This window comes from Oncorhynchus tshawytscha, unplaced genomic scaffold (genome assembly GCF_018296145.1).
Source record: "Oncorhynchus tshawytscha isolate Ot180627B unplaced genomic scaffold, Otsh_v2.0 Un_scaffold_6975_pilon_pilon, whole genome shotgun sequence".
In the NCBI taxonomy this organism is placed as follows: domain Eukaryota; kingdom Metazoa; phylum Chordata; class Actinopteri; order Salmoniformes; family Salmonidae; genus Oncorhynchus; species Oncorhynchus tshawytscha.
In genome coordinates this window covers 100901-117530 of record NW_024609696.1, presented here as the reverse complement: position 1 = coordinate 117530, position 16630 = coordinate 100901, and the positions used below count along the sequence as shown (strand labels likewise).

The 16630-nt window shown below is 49.9% G+C and overlaps 1 protein-coding gene across 1 annotated transcript in view; it reads right to left on the bottom strand.

Moving 5' to 3' along the window:
• Nucleotides 1–16630, bottom strand: part of ano2b (anoctamin 2b) — a gene marked incomplete at its 5' end in the record, with an annotated part of 119247 nt that overhangs the window by 16572 nt on the left and 86045 nt on the right. The window contains one exon of the mRNA XM_042317009.1: nucleotides 7360–7538. Coding sequence (XP_042172943.1) covers nucleotides 7360–7538 — 179 coding nt within the window. The remainder of the gene's footprint in view (nucleotides 1–7359; nucleotides 7539–16630) is intronic.

Genomic DNA, 16630 nt, shown 5'->3' with positions numbered 1-16630 from the left:
TCAGTTGGTAGAGCATGTTGCTCCCCTAGCTTATCTAGTTCCCAGTATGTGGTCCTGTGTGGTCCAGTTGGTAGAGCATGTTGCTCCCCCAGCTTCTCTAGTTCCCAGTATGTTTAAGCAGAACCACAGTATGTGGCCCTGTGTGGCCCAGTTGGTAGAGCATGTTGCTCCCCCAGCGTCTTTAGTTCCCAGTATGTGGTCCTGTGTGGCCCAGTTGGTAGAGCATGATGCTCCCCCAGCTTCTCTAGTTCCCAGTATGTGGTCCTGTGTGGTCCCGTTGGTAGAGCATGATGCTCCCCCAGCTTCTCTAGTTCCCAGTATGTGGTCCTGTGTGGTCCCGTTGGTAGAGCATGATGCTCCCCCAGCTTCTCTAGTTCCCAGTATGTGGTCCTGTGTGGTCCCGTTGGTAGAGCATGATGCTCCAGGGCTGGGGGTTTGACTCCTGCTGGGGGTTTGACTCCTGCTGGGGGTTTGACTCCTGCTGGGGGTTTGACTCCTGCTGGGGTTTGACTCCTGCTGGGGGTTTGACTCCTGCTGGGGTTTGACTCCTGCTGGGGTTTGACTCCTGCTGAGGGTTTGACTCCTGCTGAGGGTTTGACTCCTGCTGGGGTTTGACTCCTGCTGGGGGTTTGACTCCTGCTGGGGGTTTGACTCCTGCTGGGGGTTTGACTCCTGCTGGGGTTTGACTCCTGCTGAGGGTTTGACTCCTGCTGAGGGTTTGACTCCTGCTGGGGGTTTGACTCCTGCTGGGGGTTTGACTCCTGCTGAGGGTTTGACTCCTGCTGGGGGTTTGACTCCTGCTGGGGCCACCCAGACCAAAAGATAGGTCTGCACTACTTAACGTCGCTTTGGATAGAAGTGTCTGCTAAATGGCAGAGGGTGAACGGACAAGACATGAGAATTAAGTGCCTTTGAACAGGGTATGATAGTAGGTTCCAGGCGAACCGGTTTGTGTCCAGAACTGCAACACTACTGGGTTTTTCACGCTCAACAGTTTCCTGTGTGTATTAAGAATGGTCCACCACCCAAAGGACATCCAGCCAACTTGACACAACAGTGGGAAGCCTTGGAGTCAACATGGGCCAGCATCCATGTGGAGCGCTTTCAACACCTTGTAGTCCACGCCCCGACGAATTGAGGCTGTTCTGAGGGCTAAAGGGGAGGAGCAACTCAATATGAGGAAGGAATGTTTTGTCCACTCAGTTCACCCCCCCGGGAAGATGGCATCTCTCCCTCCATCTGCCCTGTCCCCACCCGGCCCACCCCCCAGGAAGATGGCATCTCTCCCTCCATCTGCCCTGTCCCCACCCGGCCCACCCCCAGGAAGATGACATCTCTCCCTCCATCCACCCCTGTCCCCACCCGGCCCACCCCCCAGGAAGATGGCATCTCTCCCTCCATCCACCCCTGTCCCCACCCGGCCCACCCCCCAGGAAGATGACATCTCTCCCTCCATCCACCCCTGTCCCCACCCGGCCCACCCCCAGGAAGATGGCATCTCTCCCTCCATCTGCCCTGTCCCCACCCGGCCCACCCCCAGGAAGATGGCATCTCTCCCTCCATCTGCACTGTCCCCACCCGGCCCACCCCCCAGGAAGACAATGATCTGTCCTTACTGAATAGTCTCTCTTTCTTGAATAAAACATTTCATTCATGACACAAATATAGTGTTTTCTGGGAATGGCTCATTAGTCATGCTTTAACACTGGAGGGACATTCCTATAGTCTTAAAGTGTGTTTTAAACAGACCGTCTCTACAGTACTGTTACGTAACAGAATCCCCAACAGACCTGGAGGGTCCCAGTCAGACAGACAGTAACACCCTCTGTGTTGGGTTAGAAGGATTTTAACGCCAACAGGGCTGTAGGGTTCTGCCTCTACAGTTATGTAACAGAGTTCCTAACAGACCTGCAGGGTTAGGGTTATGCCATTTAGCTAATGATTTAAAGCCAGAGAGTTGGAACATTGCTGTAGGACAGACACTGTTAACTGGACCAACAACACTGATGACTAGAGAGAGGGGTGGCAGGAGAGAGAGGGGTAGCAGGAGAGAGAGGGGTAGCAGGAGAGAGAGGTAACAGACTGATTGATAGCTTGGGAACACCATGGATCCTCAAGCACCAGACTATAATGTCAGTCCAACCTGTTACGTTCCCCAACGAGAAAAGCTAAAATTGTCACTCAAACAGAAGGGGGAACTAACAAAGAGCCAATGACAACAACCAAAACGAATCAGGTGGGGTTTTAGGAGGGGTTATGAAAGACACTCAAGGGGCTGTCCACTAGCAACAACAACTGGAACCTACAAGATACCCACCATGAGATACACTAAATTTGCCCACTTAGAGGCCAACAAAAGAAAAACCCACACCAAACTTAGAGAGGAAGAAAACCAAAATCTCTCAAGACAACTAAAGGAGTTGACCCTCCACATCTATCAAGACAACTAAAGGAGTTGACCCTCCACATCTATCAAGACAACTAAAGGTGTTGACCCTCCACATCTATCAAGACAACTAAAGGTGTTGACCCTCCACATCTATCAAGACAACTAAAGGTGTTGACCCTCCACATCTATCAAGACAACTAAAGGTGTTGACCCTCCACATCTATCAAGACAACTAAAGGAGATGACCCTCCACATCTATCAAGACAACTAAAGGAGATGACCCTCCACATCTATCAAGACAACTAAAGGTGTTGACCCTCCACATCTATCAAGACAACTAAAGGTGTTGACCCTCCACTTCTATCAAGACAACTAAAGGAGATGACCCTCCACATCTATCAAGACAACTGGGGCACTGGGCCAGCCACTCTTTAAATATCAGCTGGGCCAGGCACTCTTTAAACATCACCTGGGCCAGCCACTCTTTAAACATCACCTGGGCCAGCCACTCTTTAAACATCATCTGGGCCAGCCACTCTTTAAACATCATCTGGGCCAGCCACTCTTTAAACATCATCTGGGCCAGCAACTCTTTAAACATCATCTGGGCCAGCCACTCTTTAAACATCATCTGGGCCAGCAACTCTTTAAACATCACAGGTAAAACACATACTAACGAGGTGACACCAATCGGTGCGCCCACCGTGCTAACGAGGTGACACCAATCGGTGCACCCACCGTACTAACGAGGTGACACCAATCGGTGCACCCACCGTACTAACGAGGTGACACCAATCGGTGCACCCACCGTACTAACGAGGTGACACCAATCGGTGCACCCACCGTACTAACGAGGTGACACCAATCGGTGCACCCACCGTACTAACGAGGTGACACCAATCGGTGCGCCCACCGTGCTAACGAGGTGACACCAATCGGTGAGCCCACCGTGCTAACGAGGTGACACCAATCGGTGCACCCACCGTACTAACGTGCTAACGAGGTGACACCAATCGGTGCGCCCACCGTGCTAACGAGGTGACACCAATCGGTGCGCCCACCGTGCTAACGAGGTGACACCAATCGGTGCGCCCACCGTGCTAACGAGGTGACACCAATCGGTGAGCCCACCGTGCTAACGAGGTGACACCAATCGGTGCGCCCACCGTGCTAACGAGGTGACACCAATCGGTGAGCCCACCGTGCTAACGAGGTGACACCAATCGGTGAGCCCACCGTGCTAACGAGGTGACACCAATCGGTGAGCCCACCGTGCTAACGAGGTGACACCAATCGGTGAGCCCACCGTGCTAACGAGGTGACACCAATCGGTGAGCCCACCGTGCTAACGAGGTGACACCAATCGGTGAGCCCACCGTGCTAACGAGGTGACACCAATCGGTGCACCCACCGTACTAACGTGCTAACGAGGTGACACCAATCGATGCGCCACCCGTACTAACGAGGTGACACCAATCGGTGCGCCCACCGTGCTAACGAGGTGACACCAATCGGTGCGCCCACCGTGCTAACGAGGTGACACCAATCGGTGCGCCCACCGTGCTAACGAGGTGACACCAATCGGTGCGCCCACCGTACTAACGAGGTGACACCAATCGGTGCACCCACCGTACTAACGAGGTGACACCAATCGGTGCACCCACCGTACTAACGAGGTGACACCAATCGGTGCACCCACCGTACTAACGAGGTGACACCAATCGGTGCGCCCACCGCACTAACGTGCTAACGAGGTGACACCAATCGGTGCGCCCACCGCACTAACGTGCTAACGAGGTGACACCAATCGGTGCGCCCACCGCACTAACGAGGTGACACCAATCGGTGCGCCCACCGTGCTAACGAGGTGACACCAATCGGTGAGCCCACCGTGCTAACGAGGTGACACCAATCGGTGCGCCCACCGCACTAACGAGGTGACACCAATCGGTGCGCCCACCGCCCGAGGTGACACCAATCGGTGCGCCCACCGCACGAGGTGACACCAATCGGTGAGCCCACCGCACTAACGAGGTGACACCAATCGGTGCGCCCACCGCACTAACGAGGTGACACCAATCGGTGAGCCCACCGCACCGTGCTAACGAGGTGACACCAATCGGTGCACCCACCGTACTAACGTGCTAACGAGGTGACACCAATCGGTGCTAGCCACCAATCGGTGCGCCCACCGTGCTAACGAGTGACACCAATCGGTGCGCCCACCGTACTAATGAGGTGACACCAATCGGTGCACCCACCGTACTAACGAGGTGACACCAATCGGTGCACCCACCGCAGAGGTGACACCAATCGGTGAGCCCACCACCAATCGGTGCGCCCACCGCACTAACGAGGTGACACCAATCGGTGGCCCACCGACTAACGAGGTGACACCAATCGGTGCGCCCACCGTGCTAACGAGGTGACACCAATCGGTGCGCCCACCGCACTAACGAGGTGACACCAATCGTGCGCCCACCGCACTAACGAGGTGACACCAATCGGTGAGCCCACCGTGCTAACGAGGTGACACCAATCGGTGAGCCCACCGTGCTAACGAGGTGACACCAATCGGTGAGCCCACCGTGCTAACGAGGTGACACCAATCGGTGAGCCCACCGTGCTAACGAGGTGACACCAATCGGTGAGCCCACCGTGACAACGAGGTGAGTACACCAATCGGTGAGCCCACCGTGCTAACGAGGTGACACCAATCGGTGAGCCCACCGTGCTAACGAGGTGACACCAATCGGTGAGCCCACCGTGCTAACGAGGTGACACCAATCGGTGAGCCCACCGTGCTGAGGTGACACCACGGTGAGCCCACCGTGCTAACGAGGTGACACCAATCGGTGAGCCCACCGTGCTAACGAGGTAACGAGGTGACACCAATCGGTGAGCCCACCGTGCGGTGACACCAATCGCCCCACCGTACTAACGTGCTAACGAGGTGACACCAATCGGTGCGCCCACCGTCGAGGTGACACCAATCGCCCACCGTGCTAACGAGGTGACACCAATCGGTGCGCCCACCGCACTAACGAGGTGACACCAATCGGTGCGCCCACCGCTAACGAGGTGACACCAATCGGTGCGCCCACCGTGCTAACGAGGTGACACCAATCGGTGCGCCCACCGTACTAATGAGGTGACACCAATCGGTGCACCCACCGTACTAACGAGGTGACACCAATCGGTGCACCCACCGTACTAACGAGGTGACACCAATCGGTGCACCCACCGTACTAACGTGCTAACGAGGTGACACCAATCGGTGCGCCCACCGCACTAACGAGGTGACACCAATCGGTGCGCCCACCGCACTAACGAGGTGACACCAATCGGTGCGCCCACCGCACTAACGAGGTGACACCAATCGGTGCGCCCACCGCACTAACGAGGTGACACCAATCGGTGCGCCCACCGCACTAACGAGGTGACACCAATCGGTGCGCCCACCGTACTAACGAGGTGACACCAATCGGTGAGCCCACCCACCACCAATCGGTGCGCCCACCGCACTAACGAGGTGACACCAATCGGTGCGCCCACCGCACTAACGAGGTGACACCAATCGGTGCGCCCACCGCACTAACGAGGTGACACCAATCGGTGCGCCCACCGCACTAACGGTGACACCAATCGGTGCGCCCACCGCACTAACGAGGTGACACCAATCGGTGCGCCCCACCGCACTAACGAGGTGACACCAATCGGTGCGCCCACCGCACTAACGGTGCGCCCACCGCACTAACGAGGTGACACCAATCGGTGCGCCCACCGCACTAACGAGGTGACACCAATCGGTGCGCCCACCGCACTGCCCACCGTGCTAACGAGGTGACACCAATCGGTGCGCCCACCAATCGGTGCGCCCACCGTACGCGCCCACCGCACTAACGAGGTGACACCAATCGGTGCGCCCACCGCACTAACGAGGTGACACCAATCGGTGCGCCCACCGCACTCGAGGTGACACCACTGTACTGCGCCCACCGCACTAACGTGACACCAATACCGCACGAGGTGACACCAATCGGTGCGCCCACCGCACTAACGAGGTGACACCAATCGGTGCGCCCACCGCACTAACGAGGTGACACCAATCGGTGCGCCCCCACCGCACTAACGAGGTGACACCAATCCCACCGGTGCGCCCACCGTACTAACGAGGTGACACCAATCGGGGCCCACTGTACTAACGTGCTAACGAGGTGACACCAATCGGTGCGCCCACCGTACTAACGAGGTGACACCAATCAGGGCCCACTGTACTAACGAGGTGACACCAATCGGGGCCCACTGTACTAACGTGCTAACGAGGTGACACCAATCGGTGCGCCCACCGTGCTAACGAGGTGACACCAATCGGTGCGCCCACCGTACTAACGAGGTGACACCAATCGGTGCGCCACCCGTGCTAACGAGGTGACACCAACTGTACTAACGTGCTAACGAGGTGACACCAATCGGGGCCCACTGTACTAACGTGCTAACGAGGTGACACCAATCGGTGCGCCCACCGTACTAACGAGGTGACACCAATCAGGGCCCACTGTACTAACGTACTAACGAGGTGACACCAATCGGGGCCCACTGTACTAACGTGCTAACGAGGTGACACCAATCGGTGCGCCCACCGTACCACCCACCGCACTAACGAGGTGACACCAATCGGGGCCCACTGTACTAACGTGCTAACGAGGTGACACCAATCGGGGCCCACCGTACTAACGAGGTGACACCAACTGTACTAACGTGCTAACGAGGTGACACCAACTGTACTAACGTGCTAACGAGGTGACACCAATCGGGGCCCACCGTACTAACGAGGTGACACCAACTGTACTAACGTGCTAACGTCCTAACCTTGAAAAATAAATGGAAGACAATCCTCTGACTACCAGCGCTACTGCACAGAGGCTTCAATGAAAGGAGAGACAACAGTGTGTGTATGTGGCACTAACCTGCAGACGGTGGTCTCAGGGAGGTATGAGGAGGTGGGGGCGTTGCCGGGTCTGAAGTTGGACACGTTGAAGTGAGAGAGGGTGTGGTCTATGAAGCCGTGCATGGTGCCTGTCTGACTGTACATGTACTGGTACACCAGCCTGGGAATGAAGTCTGAGGTAAACGAGATCACAAACGCCTGACAGGGAGAGAGAGCACAATAAAGGGAGACTATGAGGTTGACATTTAGGAGCTTTTTCTACTCACCTAGAATCAGACTAACTCATTGATACCATTTTTATGTCTCGGCATGATCGCAAAACTGTATCTGTCTCAATGGCACACAATGAGACAGACACGTTGTAATCTCTATACCATAATGAGACAGACACGTTGTGATCTCTATACCATAATGAGACAGACACGTTGTGATCTCTATACCATAATGAGACAGACACGTTGTGATCTCTATACCATAATGAGACAGACACGTTGTGATCTCTATACCATAATGAGACAGACACGTTGTGATCTCTATACCATAATGAGACAGACACGTTGTGATCTCTATACCATAATGAGACAGACACGTTGTAATCTCTATACCATAATGAGACAGACACGTTGTAATCTCTATACCATAATGAAACAGACACGTTGTGATCTCTATACCATAATGAGACAGACACGTTGTGATCTCTATACCATAATGAGACAGACACGTTGTAATCTCTATACATCTTTACGCGACTTTAACTAGGTAAGTTAACTAGGTATGCCGGCCTACCCTGGCCAAACCCTAACGACACTGGGCTAATTGTCCTATGGGACTCCCAATCATGGCCGCTTGTGATACAACCTGGAATCGAACCAGGATCTGTAGTGACGCCTCTAGCACTGAGATGCAGTTCCTTAGACCGCTGTGCCACTCGCGAGCCTCGGTACAGAATGAGGAAGTGGATATAAAATATTTATAAAATATTGATTACTATGTATAGCTTTGTAAGACTATAAATGACCAAACACCCAGCTTTGGAGTAGTTAGATGGTCCATTTCCCTGCTTTTGAGAGGAGACTTCCAGCAATTGTGCTAAGCTAACGAGATGCTAACTTCAATGACCTCCAAACTGCATGCAGAGAAATAAAAATGGTATCCATGAGTTCATAGGACTCTGGGTAAGTAGAAAAACGACGAGATCTCGCAGTATCCCTTTTAGGTAGCCTGTCAGCATGTTGCCTGTTTGACATGTTATGTTGCCTGTTTGACATGTTGCCTGTTTAGCATTTAGCCTGTATACTGTGAGCTTTTAAGCCTGTTAGCATGTAGCCTGTTAGCAGGTTAGCTTCTTAGCCTGTCGCTTGTTAGTATGTAGCCTGTTAGCCTGAAAGAATGTAGCCTGCTAGCCATGTTAGTGGCAGCATCATTGCTACAGAGCCACAAGTAGCCAACCCAGTCATTAACACCTCTATTAAAAAGCCTGGAATAACATCACCATGATAACCTCCACACCACTCTTACATCATTACCATGACAACTTTCACACAACTGTAACATGTTTACAGTGACAGTTACATCATGTCCATGACAACCTCGGTCATAATGAAAACAAACTCCAGAGAATCCAGATGGGTTCTGTCAGGGGTCGTGTGTGTGTGTGTGTGTATATATATATAGCCTGCTAGCATGTATCCTGATAGCATTTAAGCCTTTTAGCATGTAGCCTGTCAGCCGTGTTAGTCTCCCTGGGAACCACCTACACACAGGCCACATGCTAACAGGTTTAAACGCTATCAAGATACATGCTAACAGGCTATATACACACACATACATGTGTGTGAGTGTGGTGTGTGGAGGTGGTTCCCAGGGAGAAGCTGGTCCCTGAAGGCAGATAGTGTCTTATGGTCTCTCCCTGATATGATCATATAAATCTGCCCTATATTAAACTGCCAGGGCTTAGAGCCGTGAGATCACACACTGTTGTTTTAAGGTTTACAACAGCAAAACAATCCGCATGAAACAAAGCCAACATTATTATTGAATATCACTCCAGTCTCCATTACTACACATTATCTCATCACGTCAAACAGAGACATTACAGAGGACATTATCTCATCACGTCAAACAGAGAGACATATTACAGAGGACATTATCTCATCACGTCAAACAGACATTAGAGGACATTATCTCATCACGTCAAACAGAGAGACATATTACAGAGGACATTATCTCATCACGTCAAACAGAGAGACATATTACAGAGGACATTATCTCATCACGTCAAACAGAGAGACATATTACAGAGGACATTATCTCATCACGTCAAACAGAGACATTACAGAGGACATTATCTCATCACATCAAACAGAGAGACATATTACAGAGGACATTATCTCATCACATCAAACAGAGAGACATATTACAGAGGACATTATCTCATCACATCAAACAGAGACATTACAGAGGACATTATCTCATCACATCAAACAGAGAGACATATTACAGAGGACATTATCGCATTTGGCACTAAATATTTGGGGGATTATCTGGTTGATCCATTTACAGGATGATTTGAGGATGATGTCTGGCTGGATCAGGATCTAGGATGAGCAACACCCTAAAAGGGTCTGAAAAGCAGCCGGTTATGTCTGGCCCCATGCCGTCACTGAGCTTTAAGAGAGATATTAAGTTCTAAGAGCCTAGTGAACCTTCTGTGAGGCTGCAGAATGTTCCCCAGGCTGCAGAATGTTCCCCAGGCTGCAGAATGTTGCCATGGCTGCAGAATGTTGCCATGGCTGCAGAATGTTGCCATGGCTGCAGAATGTTGCCATGGCTGCAGAATGTTGCCATGGCTGCAGAATGTTGCCATGGCTGCAGAATGTTGCCATGGCTGCAGAATGTTGCCATGGCTGCAGAATGTTGCCATGGCTGCAGAATGTTGACATGGCTGCAGAATGTTGACATGGCTGCAGAATGTTGACATGGCTGCAGAATGTTGACCAGGCTGCATAATGTTGACATGGCTGCATAATGTTCACCAGGCTGCAGAATGTTCACCAGGCCTGCAGAATGTTCACCAGGCTGCAGAATGTTCACCAGGCTGCATAATGTTCACCAGGCTGCAGAATGTTCACCGGCCTGCAGAATGTTCACCAGGCTGCAGAATGTACACCAGGCTGCAGAATGTACACCAGGCTGACCAGGCTGCAGAATGTTCACTGCAGAATGTTCCCAGGCTGCAGAGGCTGAATGTACCCAGGCTGCAGTTCACCAGGCTGCAGAATGTTCACCAGGCTGCAGAATGTTGACATGGCTGCAGAATGTTCCCCCTGCAGGCTGCAGAATGTTCACCAGGCTGCAGAATGTTCCCAGGCTGCAGAATGTTCCCCAGGCTGCAGAATGTTCCCTGCAGGCTGCAGAATGTTCCCAGGCTGCAGAATGTTCCCCAGAATGTTCAGGCTGCAGAATGTTCCCAGGCTGCAGGCTGCAAAATGTTGACATGGCTGCAAAATGTTGACATGGCTGCAGAATGTTGACATGGCTGCAAAATGTTGACATGGCTGCAGACTGTTGACATGGCTGCAGAATGTTGACATGGCTGCAGAATGTTGACATGGCTGCAGAATGTTCACCAGGCTGCAGAATGTTCCCCAGGCTGCAGAATGTTCCTGCAGGCTGCAGAATGTTCACCAGGCTGCAGAATGCTCTAATGTTCAGAGATGACTGCAGAATGTTCCCCAGGCTGCAGAATGTTCCCCAGGCTGCAGAATGTTGACATGTTCACCAGGCTGCAGAATGTTCACCAGGCTGCAGAATGTACACCAGGCTGCATAATGTTCACCAGGCTGCAGAATGTTCACCGGCCTGCAGAATGTACACCAGGCTGCAGAATGTTCACCAGGCTGCAGAATGTTCACCAGGCTGCAGAATGTTCACCAGGCTGCAGAATGTTCACCAGGCTGCAGAATGTTCCCCAGGCTGCAGAATGTTCACCAGGCTGCAGAATGTTCACCAGGCTGCAGAATGTTCACCAGGCTGCAGAATGCTCTACAGAGATGGACTCCACTCGAACCATCTAGGAGCCTGGAGCCTCTCTTCACATTTCAAGGCCGCGTTAAGATATTGACTAAGAGACAGTCCAAGCACCGCTCCTGAGTGGCGTAGAGGTCTAAGGCACTGCATCTCAGTGCTAAAAGCTTCACTACAGACCCTGGTTCGATCCTGGGCTGTATTACAACCCGGACGTGATCGAGAGTCCCATAGGGAGGTGCACAATTGGTCCAGCATCGTCTGGGTTAGGGTTTGGCCGGGGGAAGCCATCATTGTAAAATAAGAATTTCTGACTTGTCTAGTTAAATAAAGGTTGCATAATATAAGTTATAAACTGCTGAGGTAATACCTCCCATCCTTTCTAAGCATTATCGTCCAAATGTTGTTTATACTGCCAGGGTTGTTGTCATTTGTAATTGTTTACCCATTTCGTTTGAACTCAACTTATTATCCTGGGTGACATAAATTATGATTGGGAAATGCAGACAATCTAAAAGCTGTGTAATAATCTAAACCTATCCCAGCAGGTGACTAAGCCTATATTAGTGACCATTGCCCAGGTGTTTGTGTTAGAGATGTGATAACACCAAAATCGGAGCCTTGTGTCGTAACAAAAAGGAACTTCAGAATCTTCAGTCAACAAGCTTTTTTTACATGATCTTTATTTTAGTGATCTTGATTATATCTCTGCTATCCATGAACATGATTTAGCTTTCAGCCTTTATGCAGATGTCTTCAATACATTTGTGGATAATTATGCTCCCTTCAAGAAATTAAGGGTTAACAGTAGATCGAATGCCTGGTACACTCCGGAATTATGAGAAGTTATTCATACAAGAGATGGTGCTTGGGTCAAGGCCAGGAACACAAGCGTAGGCCTGGACTGGCAAGCTTTTAAGCAACTGAGGAATTGTTGTGTAAGACAAATCAGAAAGGCTAACTCTGATTATTATGTAACCGCTCCTGCGGATTGTAATGGAGACCCGGCTAAATTCTGGAAAACTGTCAAATACCTGAAGGGTTTGTCCTCCTCTGTGCCACAACAAATTAACTCAGAGGGTCATGAATTAATGCAGGGTCATGAAATGATGCTCCTGTGTGTAACAGTATAACTTTAGTCCGTCCCCTCGCCCATACCCGGGCTCAAACCAGGGACCCTCTGCACACAGACAACAGTCACCCACGAAGCATCGTTACCCATCGCTCCACAAAAGCCGCAGCCCTTGGAGAGCAAGGGGAACCACTACTTCACGTTCTCAGAGCAAGTGACGTCATCGATTGAAACACTATTAGAGTGCACCACTAGCCATTTCACATCGGTTACATATGGTTCTAACGATGAACTTAGCCTTAAGATGCTTTACAGTTCCTCATTTTATGCCCCCCCCACTGCCAAATAGCTTTTGGTTGCGCCCGGTGTCCAGAAGCAGCCCGTTCGTGGTCAGAGCAGCAGGAAGAAACCATGTTACAGATGGAAATATCCATTAGAAATGTAGAAAGAGGGCAGATCTAAAGATACAACAACTATCATGGGTTGTTAGGGAGATCTAAAGATACAACAACTACCATGGGTTGTTAGGCGAGATCTAAAGATACAACAACTACCATGGGTTGTTAGGCGAGATCTAAAGATGCAACAACTATCATGGGTTGTTAGGGGAGATCTAAAGATACAACAACTATCATGGGTTGTTTTTTTTTTTAATTTTACCTTTATTTAACCAGGCAAGTCAGTTAAGAACAAATTTCTTATTTTCAATGACGGCCTGGGAACAGTGGGTTAACTGCCTGTTCAGGGGCAGAACCACAGATTTGTACCTTGTCAGCCCTCAGGGGTTTGAACTACCACATAACCTTCCGGTTACCCTAGTCCAACGCATCTAACCACTACGCTGCCGCTCAGCCGTTGTTAGGCGAGATCTAAAGATGCAACAACTATCATGGGTTGTTAGGGGAGATCTAAAGATACAACAACTAGCATGGATTGCTGATATAACCAGGATAATGTCTTTGGCTGCTGGACAACGAAAGAAAATTGATTTGGAAACCAATAGAACATGATAGAAATGCTGGTATTTGTATATATTATGGATCCCCATTAGCTGCTGCCAAAGCCGCAGCTACTCTTCCTGGGGTCCAGCAAAATGAAGGCAGTTTATACAATTTTAAAACATTACAATACATTCACAGATTTCACAACACACTGTGTGCCCTCAGGCCCCTCCTCCACCACTACCACATATCTACAACACACTGTGTGCCCTCAGGCCCCTCCTCCACCACTACCACACATCTACAACACATTGTGTGCCCTCAGGCACCTATCGGTTTCAATGGCATTAGAGGAAGTGTTCCTACAAATCATTCCCTCAAAATGTCTATGGTCTGATTTGGCTAGGTTATTTTAAAACAAGGTAGGACATGCCTCATAACATGACAAACTCCAGGTTTAGAAAAAATAAGTTTATAGTTAAATATTTTCAAAATAGGGACTTTATTTATTTCACCTTTATTTAACCAGGTAGGCTAGTTGAGAACAAGTTCTCATTTGCAACTGCGACCTGGTCAAGATAAAGCATAGCAGTGTGAACAGACAACACAGAGTTACACATGGAGTAAACAATTAACAAGTCAATAACACAGTAGAAAAAAAAGAAGAGTCTATATACATTGTGTGCAAAAGGCATGAGGAGGTAGGCAAATAATTACAATTTTGCAGATTAACACTGGAGTGATAAATGATCAGATGGTCATGTACAGGTAGAGATATTGGTGTGCAAAAGAGTAGAAAAGTAAATAAATAAAAACAGTATGGGGATGAGGTAGGTGAAAATGGGTGGGCTATTTACCGATAGACTATGTACAGCTGCAGCGATCGGTTAACTGCTCAGATAGCACATGTTTGAAGTTGGTGAGGGAAATAAAAGTCTCCAACTTCAGCGATTTTTGCAATTCGTTCCAGTCACAGGCAGCAGAGAACTGGAACGAAAGGCGGCCAAATGAGGTGTTGGCTTTAGGGATGATCAGTGAGATACACCTGCTGGAGCGCGTGCTACGGATGGGTGTTGCCATCGTAACCAGTGAACTGAGATAAGGCGGAGCTTTACCTAGCATGGACTTGTAGATGACCTGGAGCCAGGACTGCCTCCGCTCATATGGTGCCGGAGTATGTCAACAGAATCAAGCCTTTAGAAGTTAATGGTAATGATCCTACATTATATTTGTCAAACATGACTGACGCCTGGTACCCAGTGTATATAGCCATGTTATTGATCCGTTTAGACTGTCTTTATGTATTTAAAAGTTTGTTTACATTTTCTGCCATGTCAGCATCAGTGTCAGTGTCAGCGTCAGCGTCAGCGTCAGCATCAGTGTGGACGTATCACATCGGCTACACCTTGAGAGGCTAATTGGGCTCACGAGTGAGAAGACGGCGCAGGAAGAAATGGCAGCAGTTTTACGGACGCCTAACCAACTGTGCTGTTATTTGTAACTAATTTTGTACATAATGTTTCTGCCACCATATCTTACGGCAAAAAAGAGCTTCTGGATATCGGGACAGCGATGACTCACCTCGGATTAGACAAAGATTTTTCTTCAACAAGCAGGACGCACAGGATGTACTTCAGACACCCGACAAGGCCAAAATCCCCATCAGAGAAAGAGACGCAGGTATAGAGGACACAGGCCTGGGGGCTGGCCTGGTAAGGATCCGCCGACAGCGAGTGGGAAATTTGCCTTTATCAACAATATTACTTGCCAACATACAATCATTGGACAATAAATTAGACGAGGTACGATCACGAATATCCTACCAACGGGACATCAAAAACTGTAAAATCTTATGTTTCACCGAATCGTGGCTGAATGTCAACATGGATAACATTCAGCTAGCGGGATATACGCTGCACCGGCTAGATAGAACAGCACACTCCAGGTAAGACGAGGGGGACATTTGTGTACATTTGTAAACAACAGCTGGTGCACAAAATCTAAGGAAATCTCTAGATTTTGCTCGCCTGAAGTAGAGTATCTCATGATAAGCTGTAGACCACACAATTTGCCAAGAGAGTTTATCATCTAGATTTTTTGAGGCGGTTTATTTTCCACCACAGGTGGAAGCTTGCACTAAGACTGCAATCAGTCAGTAATAGAAGGAAATAAGCGAACAGGAAAACGCCCACCCAGAGGTGTCACTCCTAGCGGCAGGGGACTTTAATGCAGGAAAACTGAAATCAGTCTTACCTAAATTCTATCAGCATGTTAAATGTGCAACCAGAGGGGGAAAAAAACTCGAAACCACCTTTACACCACACACAGAGACGCATACAAAGTTCTCCCTCGCCACCCATTTGGCAAATCTGACCCTAATTCCATCCTCCTGATTCATGCTTACAAACAAAAACTAAAGCAGGAAGCTCCAGTGACTCTGTCAATAAAGAAGATGATGCAGATACTAAGCCACGGGACTGTTTGTCACAGACTGGAATATGTTTCCTGATTCCTCCAGTGGAATTGAGGAGTACACCACATCAGTTACTGGCTTCATCAATAAGTGCATCAATGACGTCCTCCCCACTGTACGTACATAACCCAACCAGAAGCCATGGATTACAGGCAACATCTGCACTGAGCTAAAGGGAAGAGCTGCCGCCTTCAAGGAGTGTGACTCTAACCAGGACGCTTATGAGAAATCCCGCTACGCCCTCAGACGAACCATCAAACAGGCAAAGCGTCAATACAGGACTATGATTGAATCGTACTACACCAGCTCCGATGCTCGTCGGATGTGGCAGGGCTTGCAAACTATTACAGACTACAAAGGGAAGAACAGCCGTGAGCTGCCCAGTGACACAAACCTACCAGACGAGCTAAATCACTTCTATGCTCACTTCGGGGCAAGCAACACTGATGCATGCATGAGAGCATCAGCTGTTCTGGACGACTGTGTGATCACGCTCTCCGTAGCTGACATGAGTAAGACCTTGATTAAAACCGGTCAACATTCACAAGGCAGCTGGGCCAGACGGATTACCATTGAGGGGGTTCCAGGAATGTGCTGACCAATTGGCAAGTGTCTTCACTGACATTTTCAACACGTCCCTGATTGAGTCTGTAATATCAACATGTTTCAAGCTTGTGCCCAAGAACACTAAGGTAACCTGCCTAAATGACTACAGACCCGTAGCACTCACGTCCCTAGCCATGAAGTACTTTGAAAGGCTGGTCATGGCTCACATCAA